The sequence below is a fragment of the Alosa sapidissima genome, chromosome 20 (genome assembly GCF_018492685.1).
Source record: "Alosa sapidissima isolate fAloSap1 chromosome 20, fAloSap1.pri, whole genome shotgun sequence".
Lineage (NCBI taxonomy): Eukaryota > Metazoa > Chordata > Actinopteri > Clupeiformes > Clupeidae > Alosa > Alosa sapidissima.
In genome coordinates, this window is record NC_055976.1 from 22621584 (window position 1) to 22639405 (window position 17822).

At 45.4% G+C, this 17822-nt stretch overlaps 1 protein-coding gene across 1 annotated transcript in view; it reads left to right on the forward strand.

Annotated features, from left to right (window-relative positions):
* atp7a (ATPase copper transporting alpha) overlaps positions 1–17822 on the forward strand; it is a 35233-nt gene that overhangs the window by 1399 nt on the left and 16012 nt on the right. Inside the window, exons 2-18 of the mRNA XM_042073876.1 lie at positions 83–201; positions 1548–2073; positions 2291–3061; positions 5432–5665; positions 5978–6141; positions 6709–6870; positions 6983–7059; positions 8001–8223; positions 9494–9727; positions 10131–10222; positions 11120–11247; positions 13117–13271; positions 13785–13919; positions 14457–14651; positions 15311–15493; positions 16895–17117; positions 17615–17761. Coding sequence (XP_041929810.1) covers positions 88–201; positions 1548–2073; positions 2291–3061; positions 5432–5665; positions 5978–6141; positions 6709–6870; positions 6983–7059; positions 8001–8223; positions 9494–9727; positions 10131–10222; positions 11120–11247; positions 13117–13271; positions 13785–13919; positions 14457–14651; positions 15311–15493; positions 16895–17117; positions 17615–17761 — 3763 coding nt within the window. The 5' untranslated portion in view covers positions 83–87. The remainder of the gene's footprint in view (positions 1–82; positions 202–1547; positions 2074–2290; positions 3062–5431; positions 5666–5977; positions 6142–6708; positions 6871–6982; positions 7060–8000; positions 8224–9493; positions 9728–10130; positions 10223–11119; positions 11248–13116; positions 13272–13784; positions 13920–14456; positions 14652–15310; positions 15494–16894; positions 17118–17614; positions 17762–17822) is intronic.

Sequence of the window (17822 nt, forward strand, 5' to 3'; positions counted from 1 at the left end):
TCGTCCTGTCCATACTGCTGTCCTATGCAAAGGAGGGGCAGAATTCTTACAATATATTAATTTCTGTGGTGCTCACCCCTAGGCACAATGAAGACAGATGTGAAAAGCGTGACCCTGGGGGTAGAGGGCATGACGTGTGGGTCCTGTGTCCAGTCCATTGAGCAGCAAATCGGGGGCCTTCCTGGAGTAATCCACATTCGGGTAATGGCCTCATTGCATTTTTTTTAACCATGACTAACGCATGGAGGGAATGATTTAGATTAATAAATGTCAGTAAAAATTGTAATATTAATTGTTTTGCGGTGTTGTTTGATACGTAAAAAGCATTGAAAAGTACACCTTGGTTACTGAAAAGCTGATGGTTAACACAGTCCTCTGAAATGAATTGTGTTGTATTGCGTTGCACTGGCTGGCGACGAGAGAGCACATAACCCTCAGGCCACCATTGTTCATTCTCTTATTCACCCCTCTGTTTTTTCTAACAATCAGTCGACATGTAGCTTAGAGCTATTGAATATTTTTAGCCTTGTTAGCCTCTTCTTGTGTCACACAGACAAGGCTATTGTCTCTAGGTCCTAGCATGATCAGTTTGATTTTAAAACACAATCAAACGCCAATTTGTTTAGCCTAGGCTACTTTTCAGTGAAAACACTACCGTCAGTGGTCCATGATCTCACGGGTGACGTTAACGAGCAGGTACCATGGCGACGTGTCATGGAGCATTGTGCCAATGCAGCACGTTACTGCAGGAACACTTTATAGACCTCCGAGCTATAAAGACAGATAAGGAGTGTAATTACCCTCTACCCCACGGGGCAGTGGGGCAATTGAGGAAAAGCACTCATGTGTTTAGCCCTGAGATGTCCTCATATTGTTTGTTAATTTGGCATGCTCTTTCCCTTCTTGTGCAGCTAAGCCCCTAGGCAAGGGTTGAACAAGGAGATAATGTAATAGTCTTCATCTGATTGAGGCTTGGCCTTTTTAGTACTGGGCATGCACTATGCTGGGTAGATTGATTTTGACATCCCAGGCAAATGCTATTAAACGTCTGAGGGTGGTTGAGTGGCGCAGTTTTGTATTGTAGACTAGTTTTATTGTAGAAAGTGACTTGAAATGACTAGAGGAGGAGCATTTTGTTAAAACCCCCTCTTAGTTGAGTAAACCTCAGAAAAGAGGAATGCTTGGAGCACTGAGGGCCTGACTTGTAGCTTTGTGCGCAAAGGTCAGGTGATGCTTTGGTTAAATCAGAGAGAGAGAGAGAGAGAGATCCACATGCGTGGAGCTCAGAGCAAAGGGTTGATTCTGTTCCCAGAACGTCAGTGGTTCTGACCTATAACGTAGAGGTGTCACAATAGTGTTCATAAATCCATTGTGCAAGATTCGGTTTATAGTATGTGTCACAACTTTAAAGGCTCCATATGCTCTCGTAGCTGCTGAGTTATTTGCTTGTGTGAACACAAGGGATTTTCCAGTGCTGTGCTGTAGTATTGACTGTACAGTTCTAAAATGTACTGGATCAATATGTGGTCTCTTGTCACAATCCACAGGTATCACTAGAACTAAAGAATGCCACAGTAGTTTTTGACCATGCATCTCAGAGCCCCGAGTCCCTAGCAGAAGCTATCGACGACATGGGTTTCGAGTGCATTCTAGCGGCTGATGCCGAAGTAACGCCTGTTGCCACGGAGACACAAATGTTCCCAATCACGGGCGTCCCTGCGGACTCGCTTCAGGAGGCGCTGGCGGCGCTGTCCCAGCTCCAGGGTGTGCTGTGCGCCGTGGAGGCCGGCGAAGATCTGGGGATCTCGGTCACGTACGTGTCCTCCCTCACGGGCACGGAGCAGCTCGGAGGGGTGTTGAGTAAGCTGGCATCGCCAGCGATGGCCACCGCACCCAGTCCAGACTCCGCAACGTCCCCCCTGTCCCCCCTCAGCCCCCCTCCGGACAGTCCGGCGGCACGCTCCTCCGGAGCGGAGCTGGTGAGGATGCGTGTGGAGGGGATGGTGTGTCTCTCCTGCACCACCACCATCGAAGGGAAGATCGGCAAACTCAATGGCGTCGAGAAGATCAAAGGTAAGTGGTCAGTTTTTGTTTTCTACATGAGACAAAACACCAGCATGGACTTGTTGGCTGTTACTCGTGTGAAATGTGTAATCTTCGTCTGACGTTAAACTCAAAAGTGTTTTTTCCAATACGCTCGTGTATCTCTTGAGTGCCACATACATTACAAAATAAAGATAATTAGGCAGTTCTTAAATTTCCTTTAATGTTTCTCATTTGGCTGTTTCAGTGTCTTTGGAGTCCCAAGAGGCCACAATACTGTACCTGCCATACCTTATCACAGTGGATGAGATCATCAGCCAGATAGCCGTAGCTGGCTTCAAGGCCTTTGTCAAGTCAAAGCCTCGGCCATTGCAGCTGTCTGCTACTGAAATGGAGCGCTTGGTGAGTGCCACCGTGCCTGAGGGGGGCGCTGTGGCCCAGCCTGCAAAGGTCACCAGCCTGCTGAGGGTCACGGGCATGCACTGCCAGTCCTGTGTGACCAACATCCAGGACAACATCGGCAAGCTGCTTGGCGTCACCTCAGTGGTGGTTTCCCTGGAGACGGAACAGGCCACCATCCAGCATGACCCCAGAGCGGTTACTGTGGCAACGCTACAGCGGGCCATCGAGGCCCTTCCGCCCGGCAAGTTCCGAACTCAAACGGTCAACGGAGACCCGAGGCCGACCCCCACCGGCTCAGCGTCCGCCTCCCCTCTGCCCCCTGCCCCACTGTGCCCACCGGACGCCAGCCTCCGCCAGCCCCAGCACCCGCTCTCTTCCCCAGACGCCAGCTTCCTCCAGCCCCTGGTGTCCGTGGCGGAGATCCACATCGAGGGCATGACCTGCAACTCCTGCGTTCAGAGCATCGAGGGCATGATCTCACAGAAGAAAGGGGTGAGGTCGGCCAAGGTGTCGCTGGCCGAACACCAGGGCACCTTTGAGTATGACCCGCTGGTGACCTCGCCGGAGGAGATAAGGGAAGCCATAGAGGACATGGGCTTTGATGCCTTCTTGCCAGGTAATTCAATTCAATTCAATTCAATGTATTGTTATGTAAAGTGCAGTATCGCCATTGACTATGGTTTCAGAACACTTGGTACAGTTAAAACAAGCTAACGGCAACAAATTCAATAAAATGAGACACAATCACAATCAGTCAAACAATCAAATGAGCAACACATTTGATAAAATGAAGAAATGGATAAAAATAAAAGTAAAGTAAAATAAAAATAGAAATAAAAATCAGTAAAAATATATATTGAATGTATAGGATAAAATATAGTAAAACATAAAATAAAATAAAGCATAAATAATTGAATTAAACATAAAAATAAACACTGATAACTGTAAAGTATACTAAAATAATAGTTATAATATGTGAAAATGGGCAAAGAATAGACAATGTGGTATTATAAGTTTAAAACCGGGCCGTAGTGTTTCAAAAAAAATAAATGTTTTCAGACTGGATTTAAAAGTGTTTACAGCGCTTGCTTCCCTGACATGACGTGGAAGGCTATTCCAAAGTGAGGGTGCCCGGAAAGCAAAACCTCTGTGACCAGTTGATCTCTTTTTAACGGATGAGATAGTCAGGAGACCAGCATCCAGGGATCGGCGAGGGCGAGCACGAGTATAGACCCTTTCAACAACAAAAACAAAAACAATGCTTGAACGTTCTATTTGGTTCCCAATCTACTTCCTCTGCATTAAGATAACAACATGTGGAATGTTAAAACGGAAGCCTTGTGGGGCCAACTATGATGCTGATAATGGAACTCTCTTGAAAGGGTCAATAGGGGATAATGAGATCTGACGAATAAGAGGGTGCAAGACCATTTAAAGCTTTGTAAGTTAAGAATATTATAATCAGCCCTTGCTTGAATAGGTAGTCAATGAAGAGAAATTCAAACAGGATTTATGTGATTACATTTCTTAGTTTTTGTCAGAACTCTTGGCTGCAGCATTCTGAACAAGCAGGAGACTTCTCGTTACACAGGCAGGAAGACCAGACAACAGGACATTACAGTAATCCAGCCTTGAGGATACAAATGCATGAATCAGTGTGTCCGCATCCCTCAATGTCAAAACGGATCTTATTTTGGCAATATAGGTAAAATGCAGTCCTGGTGATAAGTCCTGGCCTTAATGTGAGACTGGACTGTAAGATAGTAGTCAAGAATGATGACAGGGCCCCAGCTGTGGCGCAACTGGCTGGGGCACCTGCACCGTATGCCGGCGACCCGGGTTCGATTCCCGCCCCGTGGTCCTTTCCGGATCCCACCCCTGCTCTCTCTCCCATTCGCTTCCTGTCACTCGCCACTGTCCTATCAATAAAGGCATAAAGCCCAAAAAAAATATACTTTAAAAAAAAAAAGAATGATGACAGTTGGGCTTTCAGTAATGGTACAGTCATCAACTTTGACATTCACTTTTTCATACATGGTTCTGCATTTGGCTGGTCTCGCTACCAAGAATTCTGTTTTATCAGCATTTAACAGTAGAACAATTCTTACACAACCATTTCCTGACATTTCCTCTACTTAAAAGACTTAAGAGGGGTCGTTTGGTAGGGCAGGGACATACAGCTATGTGTCATCAGAGTAGCAATGAAACTTTACATTAAATTTGCTAATTAAAAATAAGGAAGAACATTGCTAATTTTGGTATCTGATGATTCATAGCTAAGCATTTATGAAGCTTGATGAGATCGGCTGGACTTTGTCCTGGTCTTACATTCCTTTCTGTCGTTATGTATACAGTTTCCTGTAACAGACTCTTTCAAAACAGTTCATTGAAGTTTCCCAAGCTCATGACCTTTCTATTGATTCATTACATTGCTGACTGTGTCTCCAGCCTCCCTATTGACCCTTTCAAGAGTTCCATTATCAGCATCATAGTTGTTCCCACAAGGCTTCCGTTTTAGATAGATAGATAGATAGATAGATAGATAGATAGATAGATACATACTTGCTCACTCACTCACTCACTCACTCACTCACTCACTCACTCACTCACTCACTCACCCACCTGACTTCACTCACTCACCCACCCACCCACCTGACTTCACTCACTCACCCACCCACCCGACTGACTTCACTCACTCACTCACCCACCCGACTGACTTCACTCACCCACCCGACTGACTTCACTCACTCACTCACCCACCCGACTGACTTCACTCACTCACTGACCTGACTGACTGGGAAATTCAAGAAAGTTTTAACATTCCATATGTTATCTTAATGCAGAGGAAGTAGATTGGGAACAAAATAGAACGTTCAAGCATTGTTTTTGTTTTTCTTGTTGAAAGGGTCTATAGCACAGTGCATATTCAGGTCAGTGAGTCTTCATTAAATGTCAGTTACACAACAGGCCTGTTTCTACTTCACAGAGACCAATTCCCTGGTGCCCAGGCCCGCCAGCTCCAGCAGCCCTCCGTCCCTGCGCAGCCAGGCCCTGTCTCCATCCTCCGGCAGCGGGAAAGACAGGGACACGGAGGAGGACTCGGAACTAGGGCCGGCCAACGGAACCGCCCAGACATACTCCAAATGCTTCATCCAGGTCGGGGGAATGACCTGTGCGTCCTGCGTGGCCAACATCGAAAGGAACCTCAAAAATGAGCACGGTAGTTTCCACAGGGACAGATCCCTTTCCCAAGTCTCTTGTACTTCTTCAAGGCCCTAAATGGCTTGTTTCATCTGTTTAATTGGTGATATAGCTGCCCTGAGGCTGATTGTTAACCACTTGTTGACGGATCAAGACTGACCATAATCACAACCATAACTCTGGTTGTGCCAACAGATGGTTTGCTTGTTGTTAGGCCCAAGTGCAATAAAACTGGGGACGTTAAAATAAAATCAGACCATCAGTTGAACTATGTGGTTATGCTCAGCCATGCTTTGCTAACAGCGCTGCCTGTGCTCTCGTCTGTGTACAGGAGTGCATTCCGTGCTGGTGGCTCTGATGGCCAGCAAAGCAGAGGTTCGCTTCAACCCCAGCATCATAGACCCGCTGAAGATAGCCGAGTGCATCAGGGAGCTGGGCTTCACCGCCTCGGTGATGGAGAACTACGACGGCTCGGATGGCTCGCTGGAGCTGGTGGTGAGTAGGGTTGAGAGAGGATGAAAGACATGCGACTAGACTATAAAGATGAGGAAGGGGGGGGGGGGGGGGGCAGGAAAGGGGAAAAGTAGGGGGAGAGAGAGGGCTGTGGAAATGGGGAATTGGTAGTGCACTAAGTGTAGTGGTTGAGGAGCTGGGCTAGCGTGCAAGAGCCTGGAAGTTGTGGGTTCAATTCCCGGCTTCCGCTATTGTGCCCCTGGGAGAAGATGGACAGATTGTGTTAAGAAAGAGGGGGAAGATGCAGAGAAGTGATTGAATAGGATGAGACCCTAATGCCCCTGAGGCAATATGATCACCGTATTGGTTATTGATGAATAATCTACCGAAATGTTATAACAGTTTGACATGAAAGAACAAACTTTGTAAAATCCACTGCATTTGCTGAACAATCTAGTGTTGTGGAGATGGTCACTGAGTAATTATCACAAACTACTCTTTGTGCCTCGCATTTGTTCAACCTGCCTGTTAAAGTGTCAAACACAAGTACTGTTATCCAACACGCAAGCTTAAAAATGTCTCACAAAGCGGCCTGGCACTGTCTGACAGGTGCGAGGCATGACGTGTGCCTCCTGTGTGCACAAGATTGAGTCCAACCTCATGAAACAGAAGGGCGTCGTTTACGCCTCCGTTGCCCTGGCAACCAACAAAGCCCACATCAAGTATGACCCGGAGGTAACAGGACCCCGTGATGTCATCAGGCTGATTGAGGTAAGCATCAGTGCTTGTTTGTATAAATGTTTGTTTTTGATGTTTGGTCTTTTGTCGAAGGCAGGTTGGGATTATAACGTCATTCTTTTTTTTTTTTTTTTTTTTTTAACAGAATTTGGGCTTTGAAGCATCACTAGTGAAGAGGGATCGCTCGGCTAATCACCTGGATCACAGTCGGGAGATACAGCAGTAAGCTAGCACACCTCACCCCCTGTCTTTAATTGTAATTGATAAATCAGTCTATTAGGAAATATGTGTCTGTGTGTAAAATGTGTACATTTTATCAGGGATGCACCGGTTGTGAAATTCTGATGAAATAGAACGGTTAAGATTGAAATTTGGACCCATGCTGCTGGCCCAAGAATTTTCTGTTTCTGTGGTCAGGGGTATTCACTGATATGCTCACACAAAAAATATTCATAAAAACTGAACCATTTCATTTCATAGCAGAACTTGCCTAGTGCAGAATTGATGCAGCATAACCGATACCAATATTTGGCAATACATCAGTGCATCCCCACATTTGATCTGATATCATTGTTTTACACCTCAGCTGTAAACTCATTCTTCTTCTATTACATTTACTTTTTGTTGAAAAGAAACATATCCCTTGAACTTTATCAGACGATTTGAAACACTAACTCTCAACACCACTATAACAAAAAGCAGGAGATCCATATTTGTTAGATCAAAGTTACAATAAAAATCACAATATATGCTGTGTTGTGACATTTGAAAAAGCAATTTGTGCTATTCAGGCTTGTAGTTTTGTTAGTTAACTGTCCCTGCCTCAGCCATTGCAAGCGCCTCTGATTGATTAATCACCACTATGTGGATACTGTTGTTAGAATTGATTTAGATTAAGTGTTAGTTAGTATAATTTGTATTTGAGTATATTTAGTATATTCTTTATCTTCTACTGTCCTTATTGCTTAGTTGTGTTTTTATATTATATACTTTAATTACTTTTTCTGCTGTTAAAGAATGTGTATGTGTTGTCTGTATGCTGCTGAGACCTTGAATTTCTCATGGGGATCAATAAAGTATCTATCTATCTATCTATCTAGTTTGGCTTAAGATTTGATTCCATTTGAAGCGATGTGTGAATGCCCTCTGCCTTGCTGTCTCAGGTGGAGGAGGTCGTTCCTGGTGAGCCTGGTGTTCTGCGTGCCCGTTATGGGCATGATGATCTACATGATTGTGGCGGACCAACAGATCAGCTCGGCGCACCACCACAACGCCACGCCCGAAGAGCGGCAACACGCGCACCAGAACATGTACCTGGAGCATCAACTGATGCCTGGCCTGTCCATCATGAACCTGCTCTCCTTCCTCTTCTGTGTGCCCGTGCAGGTGAGGGCACTCGTGTGTGTGTGTGTGTGTGTGTGTGCGTGAGAGAGTGTGTGTGTGTGTGTGTGTGTGTTGGGGGGGGGGGGGGGGGGGTTTATTTATATATATGGTATATATACTTGAAAATATGTCAGTGGAAAACCAACAAAGTGGCTTAGGCATACTCTAGAAGGAATCAGTAATGTGCTTCAGAAACAGAGAAGGCAGAAGTGTTGTTTTTAGGCTGTTGACCTCAAATAAAAACAACCCTGCACCAGAACAATGGACTGGGAATTTACACAAGAGCCATTTTAGAAGCATTTTTCAGTTGCCTGTCTGATGTCCTGCTATTGTTAGCCATAGAATTCCATTAGAATCAGTGTATCAGTTTATTCCGGCAGTGCTTTGTGGGTGTATATTGCGGCCAGTAACAAAAGAGGAAGTATATTTTTACCCTTCACTTCTATTCTAGAGCGAATGTAGAGCATAATATACATAGAAAAACAAATGGATAAACACATTGTGTCACGTTAAAGACAGATGCAGTGTAAACACGTTGTGTCACGTTAAAGACAGGCCGTGTAAACACATTGTTGTGTCATGTTAAAGACAAAGGCAGTGTAAACACATTGTTGTGTCATGTTCAAGACAGAGGGAGTGTACATTAGTTTCAGTCTAGCTTATGTCTCCCTTGAGGGTGGAAATCTCCAGTAAGGTGTTAGTTCCCCACACATGACAGATAAGAATGTGATAAGGGACACTAGCACCTGGGGGACTGTGACATTCAGTAGTGCATGCTAGGGGACTGTGACATTCAGCAGTGCATGTGTAACAGAGGGCGTAATTCGTCCGCCGCTCACGGCCCGCGAACCCGCCACCTCGACACACACCGGCGTGGGAGTCGAACGCTTCAACCACTGAGCTAAAAGTCCAGGCTTCCAACTCGGCGGTTAGAAGCGTTCTTAAGGTTAGGGGTGTGAGGATTTACATGGGCAACTGGCATGCTAGCTCAGTTCCCCACGCATGCTGGGGGACTGTGACATTCAGCAGTGCATGGGAAATGTAATCATGGATCCATTAGGAGCCGAGTTTGCTCTGCCTGTCCTTAGGGTGGTGAGTGCTTAGTTCCTGGAAGAGGTACTTTTATAAAACCCCAGTCAGTTTTAAGTCAAGAAAATCATGACCCACCCCCCTCCCCCACCCCATTGATTGTGTCATGTTTTGTGTTCAGTGTTTATGTACTTATGTATTGATTAGAGATCAGTTCCATAAACCTTTTCAACTCTCTCCACAGTTCATCGGTGGCCGCTACTTCTACATCCAGGCCTACAAAGCCCTAAAGCATAGGACAGCCAACATGGATGTTCTCATCGTCCTGGCAACCTCCATAGCCTTCACCTACTCTCTGGTCATCCTGCTGGTTGCCATGGGAGAGAGGGCACCAGTCAACCCCATCACTTTCTTCGACACGCCCCCTATGCTGTTTGTCTTTATTTCTCTCGGCAGGTGGTTAGAACAGATTGCCAAGGTAAACAGTGTTACCTGTGTCATTGTTTACTTATGTTATCTGTTTATGTGTCGCACTTTGCTGTACGGAGATTGTGTTGAGCACAAGTGGTTGAGGTAGAGAAAGAGTCTGCTTGCACAAATGTGTGGATTTAGTCATTTCTCTTAGACCACTTAATTTTCCCAATACAACAAAATAGTAAAAGTAAAGTACAAAGGTGTACTTGTTGACCTCTCAGAGAACTGTAAGTGCTACTATCTAGTGTAAGACAGTAGGATTGCTGTACACATTGAATTAAATGGTGCATCAGCCTCTGCATTCTCTGATAGCCTGTCACATTGCTACTTGAAAACTTGCTTTACGTCTAGGTGTGTGAAAAGCCAAAAATGAGTAAAAATGTTGTGAACTTCTCGTCACTGCCCAGAGTAAGACCTCGGAGGCCCTGTCCAAGCTGATGTCGCTGCAGGCCACAGAGGCTACTGTAGTGAGTCTGAATGCCGACATGTCAGTGATCAGGTAGGCTACATTCCTTTGGGCATTTCTGTGATCAGATTATTTTCACACAGATTTGACATTGTGTGAACAGCGAACGCAGAAATGTAGCTGAGCAACACATGCTCTTCCCCCTCTCTGTGTCCCATGAACACTCTGTCGGTCTCTCTGTCTGTTTGTCTGCATCCATCTCTCTTGGCCTCTCATGTATTCCACTTCTGTCATCTGTTTTTTAACCGTATCTCTCTCTCTCTCTCTCTCTCTCTCGCTCTCTCTTTCTCTCTCTCTCTCTCTCTCTCTCTCTCCTCTCTCTCTCTCTCTCTCTCTCTCTCTCTCTCTTTCTCTCTGTCGCATTCCCTCTCCCTTTCTGTGCTCTCATCTTTTTGTCTGACCTGGTCTCTTTTCTAATCTCGTCTTCCTCTCATGGCCTCTTCATGCCTGCTCTGGTCTCTCTGTCTATCTGACCCCCACTTTGTCCCCTTTCACCCTCTCTCACCCTCTCTTCCCCCCCCTTTCTCTCTCTCTCTCTCTCCCTCCATCCCTCTCCCTCTCTCCCTTTCCCTCTCTCCCCCTCTCCCTCCATCCCTCTCTCTCTCTCCGTCTCTCTCTCTCCCTCTCCCCTCCCTCTCTCTACCTTCCTTTCCCTCTCTCCCCCTCTCTCCCTTCCTCCGTCTCTCTCTCTCTCCCTCCATCCCTCTCTCTCTCTCCCTCCCTCCCTCTCTCCCTTTCCCTCTCTCCCCCTCTCTCCCTCCATCCCTCTCTCTCTCCCTCCGTCTCTCTCTCTCCCTCTCCCCTCCCTCTCTCTACCTTCCTTTCCCTCTCTCCCCCTCTCTCCCTTCCTCCGTCTCTCTCTCTCCCTCCCTCCGTCTCTCTCTCCCTCTCTCTCTCCCTCTCTCCCCCCTCCTTCCTCCCCCTGTCTAGTGAGGAGCAGGTGGACGTGGAGCTGGTCCAGAGAGGGGACGTGGTGAAGGTGGTGCCTGGGGGGAAGTTCCCGGTGGATGGGCGTGTCATCGAAGGCCACTCCATGGCTGATGAATCACTCATCACAGGTGGCTTATCAGATTTATTCAGATTATGTTGCCGAAAAGGGTTTAAACCGAGGTTTGAGACAGTCACCTCCAGTGGTCTTATTTAAATATCTACACAGAAAAGTGTAGTAGTTGCTAGCAGAAGTTATTTTCAAAATTTGAAGAATTGGTCTAAAATGAAGAAAACAAAATGGGGTTATTTTATTTTTTGTTCAAATGTGTGCATTTATGCCATCGTTTTTTATAATATATTTTTCATATTACAGTGTGTGTGTGTGTGTGTGTGTGTGTGTGTACTGTGTGTGTACTGCATGCATATTTGTATGCAAACGATGGTTATAAAGCAGTCAGGGGGAAAAAGCCCAGGAGTCAGGACAGTACGATGGCTTATTCTGTTGAGTGGTTCTGGTTAAGGACAGAACAGAAGAGGCCACTCCACAGAGCACCTGCCTCCAATGCAGATGATTATGGCCTTTTTCCAGACTATAAGTACCGGCAGTGCTATTCTAAGCAGTGGCTTCAGGCAGAACACTATTGTCCGTCCTGCAGAGGTAATCATAGGCATCAAGACATTTTTGTTGGAGCGTTCACAAAAGACATGAGGGGCGTGTGCGTGTGCGTGTGCGTGTGCGTGTGTGTGTGTGTGTGTGTGTCGGTAACAAATAACAAAGGGATACAATGGCACAGTCACGTCACATCTTTCATCAACTTTCATCAACAAGATCTGGACTGTGTCTGCTTTTAGTATTTATGCTTGGCTGTAGTTTCCTCTGATTTAAGTGGAGAAGAGCTTCACTGAAAATGACCTCACTTGATTTGCATGGTGGATGCAAAATTCTACCCTAAATTTGAATTCATGGTTGCCAGCTTGTTTATGTAATGGATAATGATTATTTTCAGTGTGTTGATGCATCTTTTCCTGGTGTCATGGTGGTGTTACACAATGACATACAAACATGCTGTGAATAGCTCCATGAGTTGATGAGCTGATCCCCAAAACGCATAAAGATTAGATGGTATTTTTAACATTTCATAGGTTTTTTTATTTAATGAAAAAGAAAATGGGCACAATACAAAAGCTCTCAGATTATGTTTACGAAGGTCTCAGACCTTAATAAATTCGGGTAGGGATTGGTCATGATTTACAAATATTTGAATAGTTGAAAAGTCATTGTTTATGCAACTGTTGTTTTATCTGGTAATGAGCCAGTCTTTGGAGTCCCAAGTTTTTACTAAGGACAAAAACAAGCACAATCGGTCCAGTATTGAACTAGAGTGCTATAACTAGAAAACACAAAAAGGCTATACAATGGAACCCTCAAGACACAGCATCAATGGTGAAAGAAACCACTTGTTTTTGCCACTGAGGACACTCAATTGTCTGACAACAAGGTCCCTAGAGATGAACCTCTGTTTGTCAACCTCAATAGATAAAAAAAAAATACTGTTGCTACATTCAGTGGTTTTCTGTTCTCTGATTTCTGTTTCCGGTCACTAACGTAACAAAGCTCCCCTTTAAGTCCATGTGGTTGATTATTGCAGTGGTGCTGTTTACAGATGTTTGCAAAATAATTTGTCACACAAAATTGGTAAAGAAGTGTATTTACACTGGTAAATCTGTGGATAGACCTGACCCCAAAAGAGGAGTGCATGCAAGATGGACGAAGAATCTTGCAAAACTAGAAGCCTTTTTCAAGGTTTAGTCTTATTTTTCATAATTCATTTCCTGCTTTTTTCAAAGATTATCTCTCACTTGCCTAGCTGTGTGACAGAAATGTCAACCAGGTTGCCTTAAATTGTGAGTGCATGCCACTCCATATGAGTGATCATGTTTCATGTTGATCACGTCACCTCTATTTTAACTGAAATGGTTTTGTCCTGTATGTCCAGGGGAGGCCATGCCTGTGACTAAAAAACCTGGCAGCACGGTGATCGCCGGCTCCATCAACCAGAACGGCTGTCTGCTGGTCCAAGCCACCCACGTGGGCTCGGACACCACGCTCTCCCAGATAGTCAAGCTGGTGGAGGAGGCGCAGACTTCCAAGGTGGCCCTGCCTGTCCCTCTGTTTGTGTTTGTCTGTTGGTTTGTTGATGTTATGTGTGTGTGCACATGAATGCATGTACATGTGTGTGTGTGTGTGTGTGTGTGTGTGTGTGTGTGTGTGCCTGTGTGTGGTGCAGCCATTGTAGCATGCCTGATAGTGCAGGTTGGCTTGAACTGAATCAGTGTGTGTCATCACATCTAGAACCCAGTGCGGAGGAGTGGCAGCTCAAATCTCTCCCTTTTTTCATCTCAAAGAGGATCTCTGTCAGAGCGCTGATTAGACGTGTGAAAATGCCATGGTTCATTGTTAGTCTGCCAATGTTGAGCATCGGGTGGCGTTTTTTTCTGACCTTGAGTGTGACTCATCAGCTTGGAATGTGCTTCACATTATCCAGCTTTGTGAAAAGAAGCAAAAGTTGCATTCCTTCAAGCCAACAGGCCTTTTGAAGGTGGTTCACCATGATCTCATTGTGTGTGTGTGTGTGTGTGTGTGTGTGTCTTCTGACTCTTACAGGCTCCCATTCAGCAGTTTGCCGATAAGATCAGCGGCTATTTTGTCCCTTTCATAGTGGGCGTCTCTCTCCTCACCCTGATCGCCTGGATCCTGATTGGGTTTGTGAACTTCCCTCTGGTGGAGAAGTACTTCCCTGTGAGTCCTCTCTCTCTCCCTCTCTCTCTCTCCCCCTCTCCCTCTCTCTCTCTCTCTCTCTGCTCTCTCACCATCTCAGCCTGATCCCGTGTGTGTATAAACATGTGATCTCAAGTGTGTGTTTCATGTCAAGTGACAGGAACTGAGTCGTCAAGATTGTCAGCCCCTGCGTTGTGCAACGGGCATGCTATGTTAGGATGAAAAACATTGTGTTAAGAAGAGTCGTGCCATAGTCATCCAGTATTACAGAGCTGTTCCCTGGCTGTAAGACACAGGGTAGATTGTGTTTACATGCAGTGTTATCTACTAACCTGAAATTTACCCTCTTAAAGTAGTCACCAAATACAAGTGTGTAGCAGTAATTTATGAGGACTCACAAAATATATATATATATATTTTTATCAGTGTTGTTTAACACACCTAACTTGTAGGCAAAGTGATTTAATAGTGGATGTGACTCCGGTTGGCAGTTGTTGTAGATGCTGTGGATGTTTGAGCTGTTGTTGTTCATGCTGTTGTCCTCTCCGTGTCTTGTAGGGCTACAACAAGAGCATCTCCAAGGCAGAAGTGGTGGTGCGCTTCGCCTTCCAGGCCTCCATCACGGTGCTGTGCATCGCGTGCCCCTGCTCTCTGGGGTTGGCAACCCCGACTGCAGTCATGGTGGGCACAGGGGTGGGCGCGCAGAACGGCATCCTCATCAAGGGCGGCGAGCCGCTGGAGATGGCACACAGGGTGAGGAGATGACCTCACAGGGGCAGCCCTCGCTTGCTCCGATGGCACTGACTAATTTCATTCATTCAACCTTTATTAAGTCTCGGACGTTCATTAGGCATAGTCATCATTTTCAGATAAGGATGCTCCCCTCACTCTGTGCTGTGTACTTTTCCGACTCTTTTTTCTTTGCTTCTTTGTACCTGCCTTCACATTAGATTGGTCTCACATATTTCAAACCCATAGAAATATCCCTTATTGTTTACATCAAATTCACCCATAACTGTCTTCAGACACAGTATATTTTGTCATATCTCAAATTAGTTGATTGGGTGTATGGTAGGAAAGGTACCATTGGTCTTAATTGTAGAAAGAATAGAAGTTGATATGATGAGATTCTCCGTAGTCTGAATGATGATGCAGTGGCATGAAAGCAATTGTGATTTATTTGCTGTAATATTTAATGAGCTGCTCAGAGCTAATAGCGCTTGTTTCAGTATAGGATTTCAGAGAAAAGATACAAATATGTTTGTGCACATTTTCTTACCTGAATGTAGAAGGGTTAGAGATTCTGAAGGAAAGAGGTACAGTGGTTTATCAAAACGGCTAACTTTGAACCTGATGCAATTGTAAACTATGTAAAAGCGATGCATTTGAACTATATCAACATTTACCTCCAGATCCAGTCAGTGGTGTTTGATAAGACGGGCACCATCACCTACGGTGCACCCAAGGTGGTCCAGGTGCGTATGGTTGTGGAGGGGAACCGGGTGCCACGCTCCCGCCTGCTGGCCATCGTGGGAACTGCGGAGAACCACAGCGAGCATCCACTGGGCGCAGCCATCACGCGCTACTGCAAACAGGTGGGCCTGACGGACGCACACAACCTTTTGCTTGGCGTCAAAATGCCCCTATTAAATCTCCTTACAACTTCTATCTGACAGTAGACCAGAGCACACACAAGCCTACAAAAGGATTTTTTTTCTGATGCTCATGGATCCCATGGGTGATGGAATTTGACATGTGACTTGAGAGTGGGAACCCTGTGATATTTATTCCATTTGCAAGGAGAGGTTTCACTTAGCTGCTTTGGCACCACTGGGTCCCTGAAGAGCAGTGGTGCCAAACAACAAAATCATAAAGTCCGAAAAATGCGTAACTAATAGAAGAAATGCGAAGATTCCCCCAAAATATCAGATGTAATAGAATAAAAGAATAGAAGTGTGACGTAGCGTTTCCATGACGGCAGAATCACTGGATCTAAACAAACTTTCGAAGTGGCTTAAATAGCATTGAATGTAGACATGTGGCATCATTTCTAGCTAATAAAATAAATATATCCATTTAAACGTGTTTTACCTGCTAGGCAGCAGCTTAGCCACATAACACGGATTGCCTGGCAGGTGTAATAGAAAGAAACAAAATTCCAGTGGATATTTCATGTCTTCTCGAAGACTGGCGGCTTTTAAGAGTGACGTTCTTTGCCAAAAAAAATAAAGCCAAGGCCCCAGCAGGCTGGGGCACCTGCACCGTACGCCGGCGACCCGGGTTCGATTCCCGCCCCGTGGTCCTTTCCGGATCCCACCCCGACTCTCTCTCCCACTCGCTTCCTGTCAATCTCCACTATCCTATCTGATTAAAGGCATAAAAAGCCCAAAAAATATACTTTAAAAAAATAAAAAAAATAAAGCCAAAACACGTCTGTGAATTTAAGGTTTTTAACCGCATACTGTGAAGTTACATGCAGGTCTCTTTTACAGAGGAAACCCATGTTAAAATAAAACTCTGTATTCACAAATTTGATCGTGTTGGTATGAATATGTTGTAGTATGTGATTCCTACAGTGTAAAAAAAATATACTAACGTCTTAGAAACGTAAAATTATTGAAATAGATTAAGAAAGCCACCGCTATGGTGATTTCTAATGGTAGATTGATTTGTTTAGATCCAGTGAAATCGCTGCCTTGACACCGCTATGTCATGGCTTTGACACTATTGCTCACACTTTAGGACAGTTTAATCCCTTGTTTCTCCAATTTAGTGTAATAGTCTACTGCTAGTCAGAACACTTACAGTAGGTGACACCATGTTCATAACCTGTGACTTGTTAACCAGCATGCTTGCTTGCTCTATCACAGCTGTTTTCCACAGCAAAAAGCAAAACGTGTGCACAATCAGGATTTACGGGTACATGTTACCAGGGTGATGATTGTGTTACTTTGTTACTGAAACATTCCATGTGTGGTTCCCCCGTGTGACCCCAGGAGCTGGGCACAGAGTCGCTGGGCACCTGCACGGACTTCCAGTCGGTGCCGGGCTGCGGCATCCGCTGCCAGGTGAGCAACACGGAGGGCCTGCTGCGGCGCGAGGACAGCGATGGCGACAGCGAAGAGAACCAGCGCAACGCCGTGCTGGTGCAGATCAGCGACACGCGCGGCCGAGGGGTGGACAGCTCACACCCTCTCATCATGGACCCGCAGCCACTCAGTAAGAGCAGCCCAGGATGTCCAGTACACAGCTCATGTGTCGTGCTGACCACACTGGTTGATGCTTCTCCCATTGGATATTGTGCTATAGTGTGCATCAGCATTATTATGTGTTGGTCTGCTTTATTAGGCCAGATTTTCATCTAACCTCAACCATTCAGTAAACACACAGTATACATGTAACACTGACCACCCAGATCATTAGCTTCCAGGCTGGTTTTAACAGGTGGATGCTACACACATAGGATGCCTTGTTATGAAATATGTCTATGTGTCTGTCTGTTGTATTCAGCTATGTTTTCATATATCCATTCAATATTCAGCCAGGATTTTACATGCTACAAGGCAGACACAGACATCAGACACTATTTTTTTGTGGTTGTTTAAAGTCTGTCAATTTAAAGTCTTGATGTAGTGTGCGTTTGATGTCCATGTTTTCCGGTGTCTAGTGCTAAGTGTTTATTCTCATTCTTCTCTCTCTCCCTCCCTCCTTCTCAGCACTGGTGCAGTCGGCCTCCTACTCGGTTCTGCTGGGGAACCGGGAGTGGATGCGTCGGAACGCGCTACAGCTGCGGTCAGACGTAGATGAAGCCATGACGGAACATGAGAGGCGCGGATGCACTGTTGTGCTGGTTGCTGTCGATGGTTAGAACATTTTGAACATTTCAAATATTAGTTTTAGATATAATCACAAGTTTACCTGATG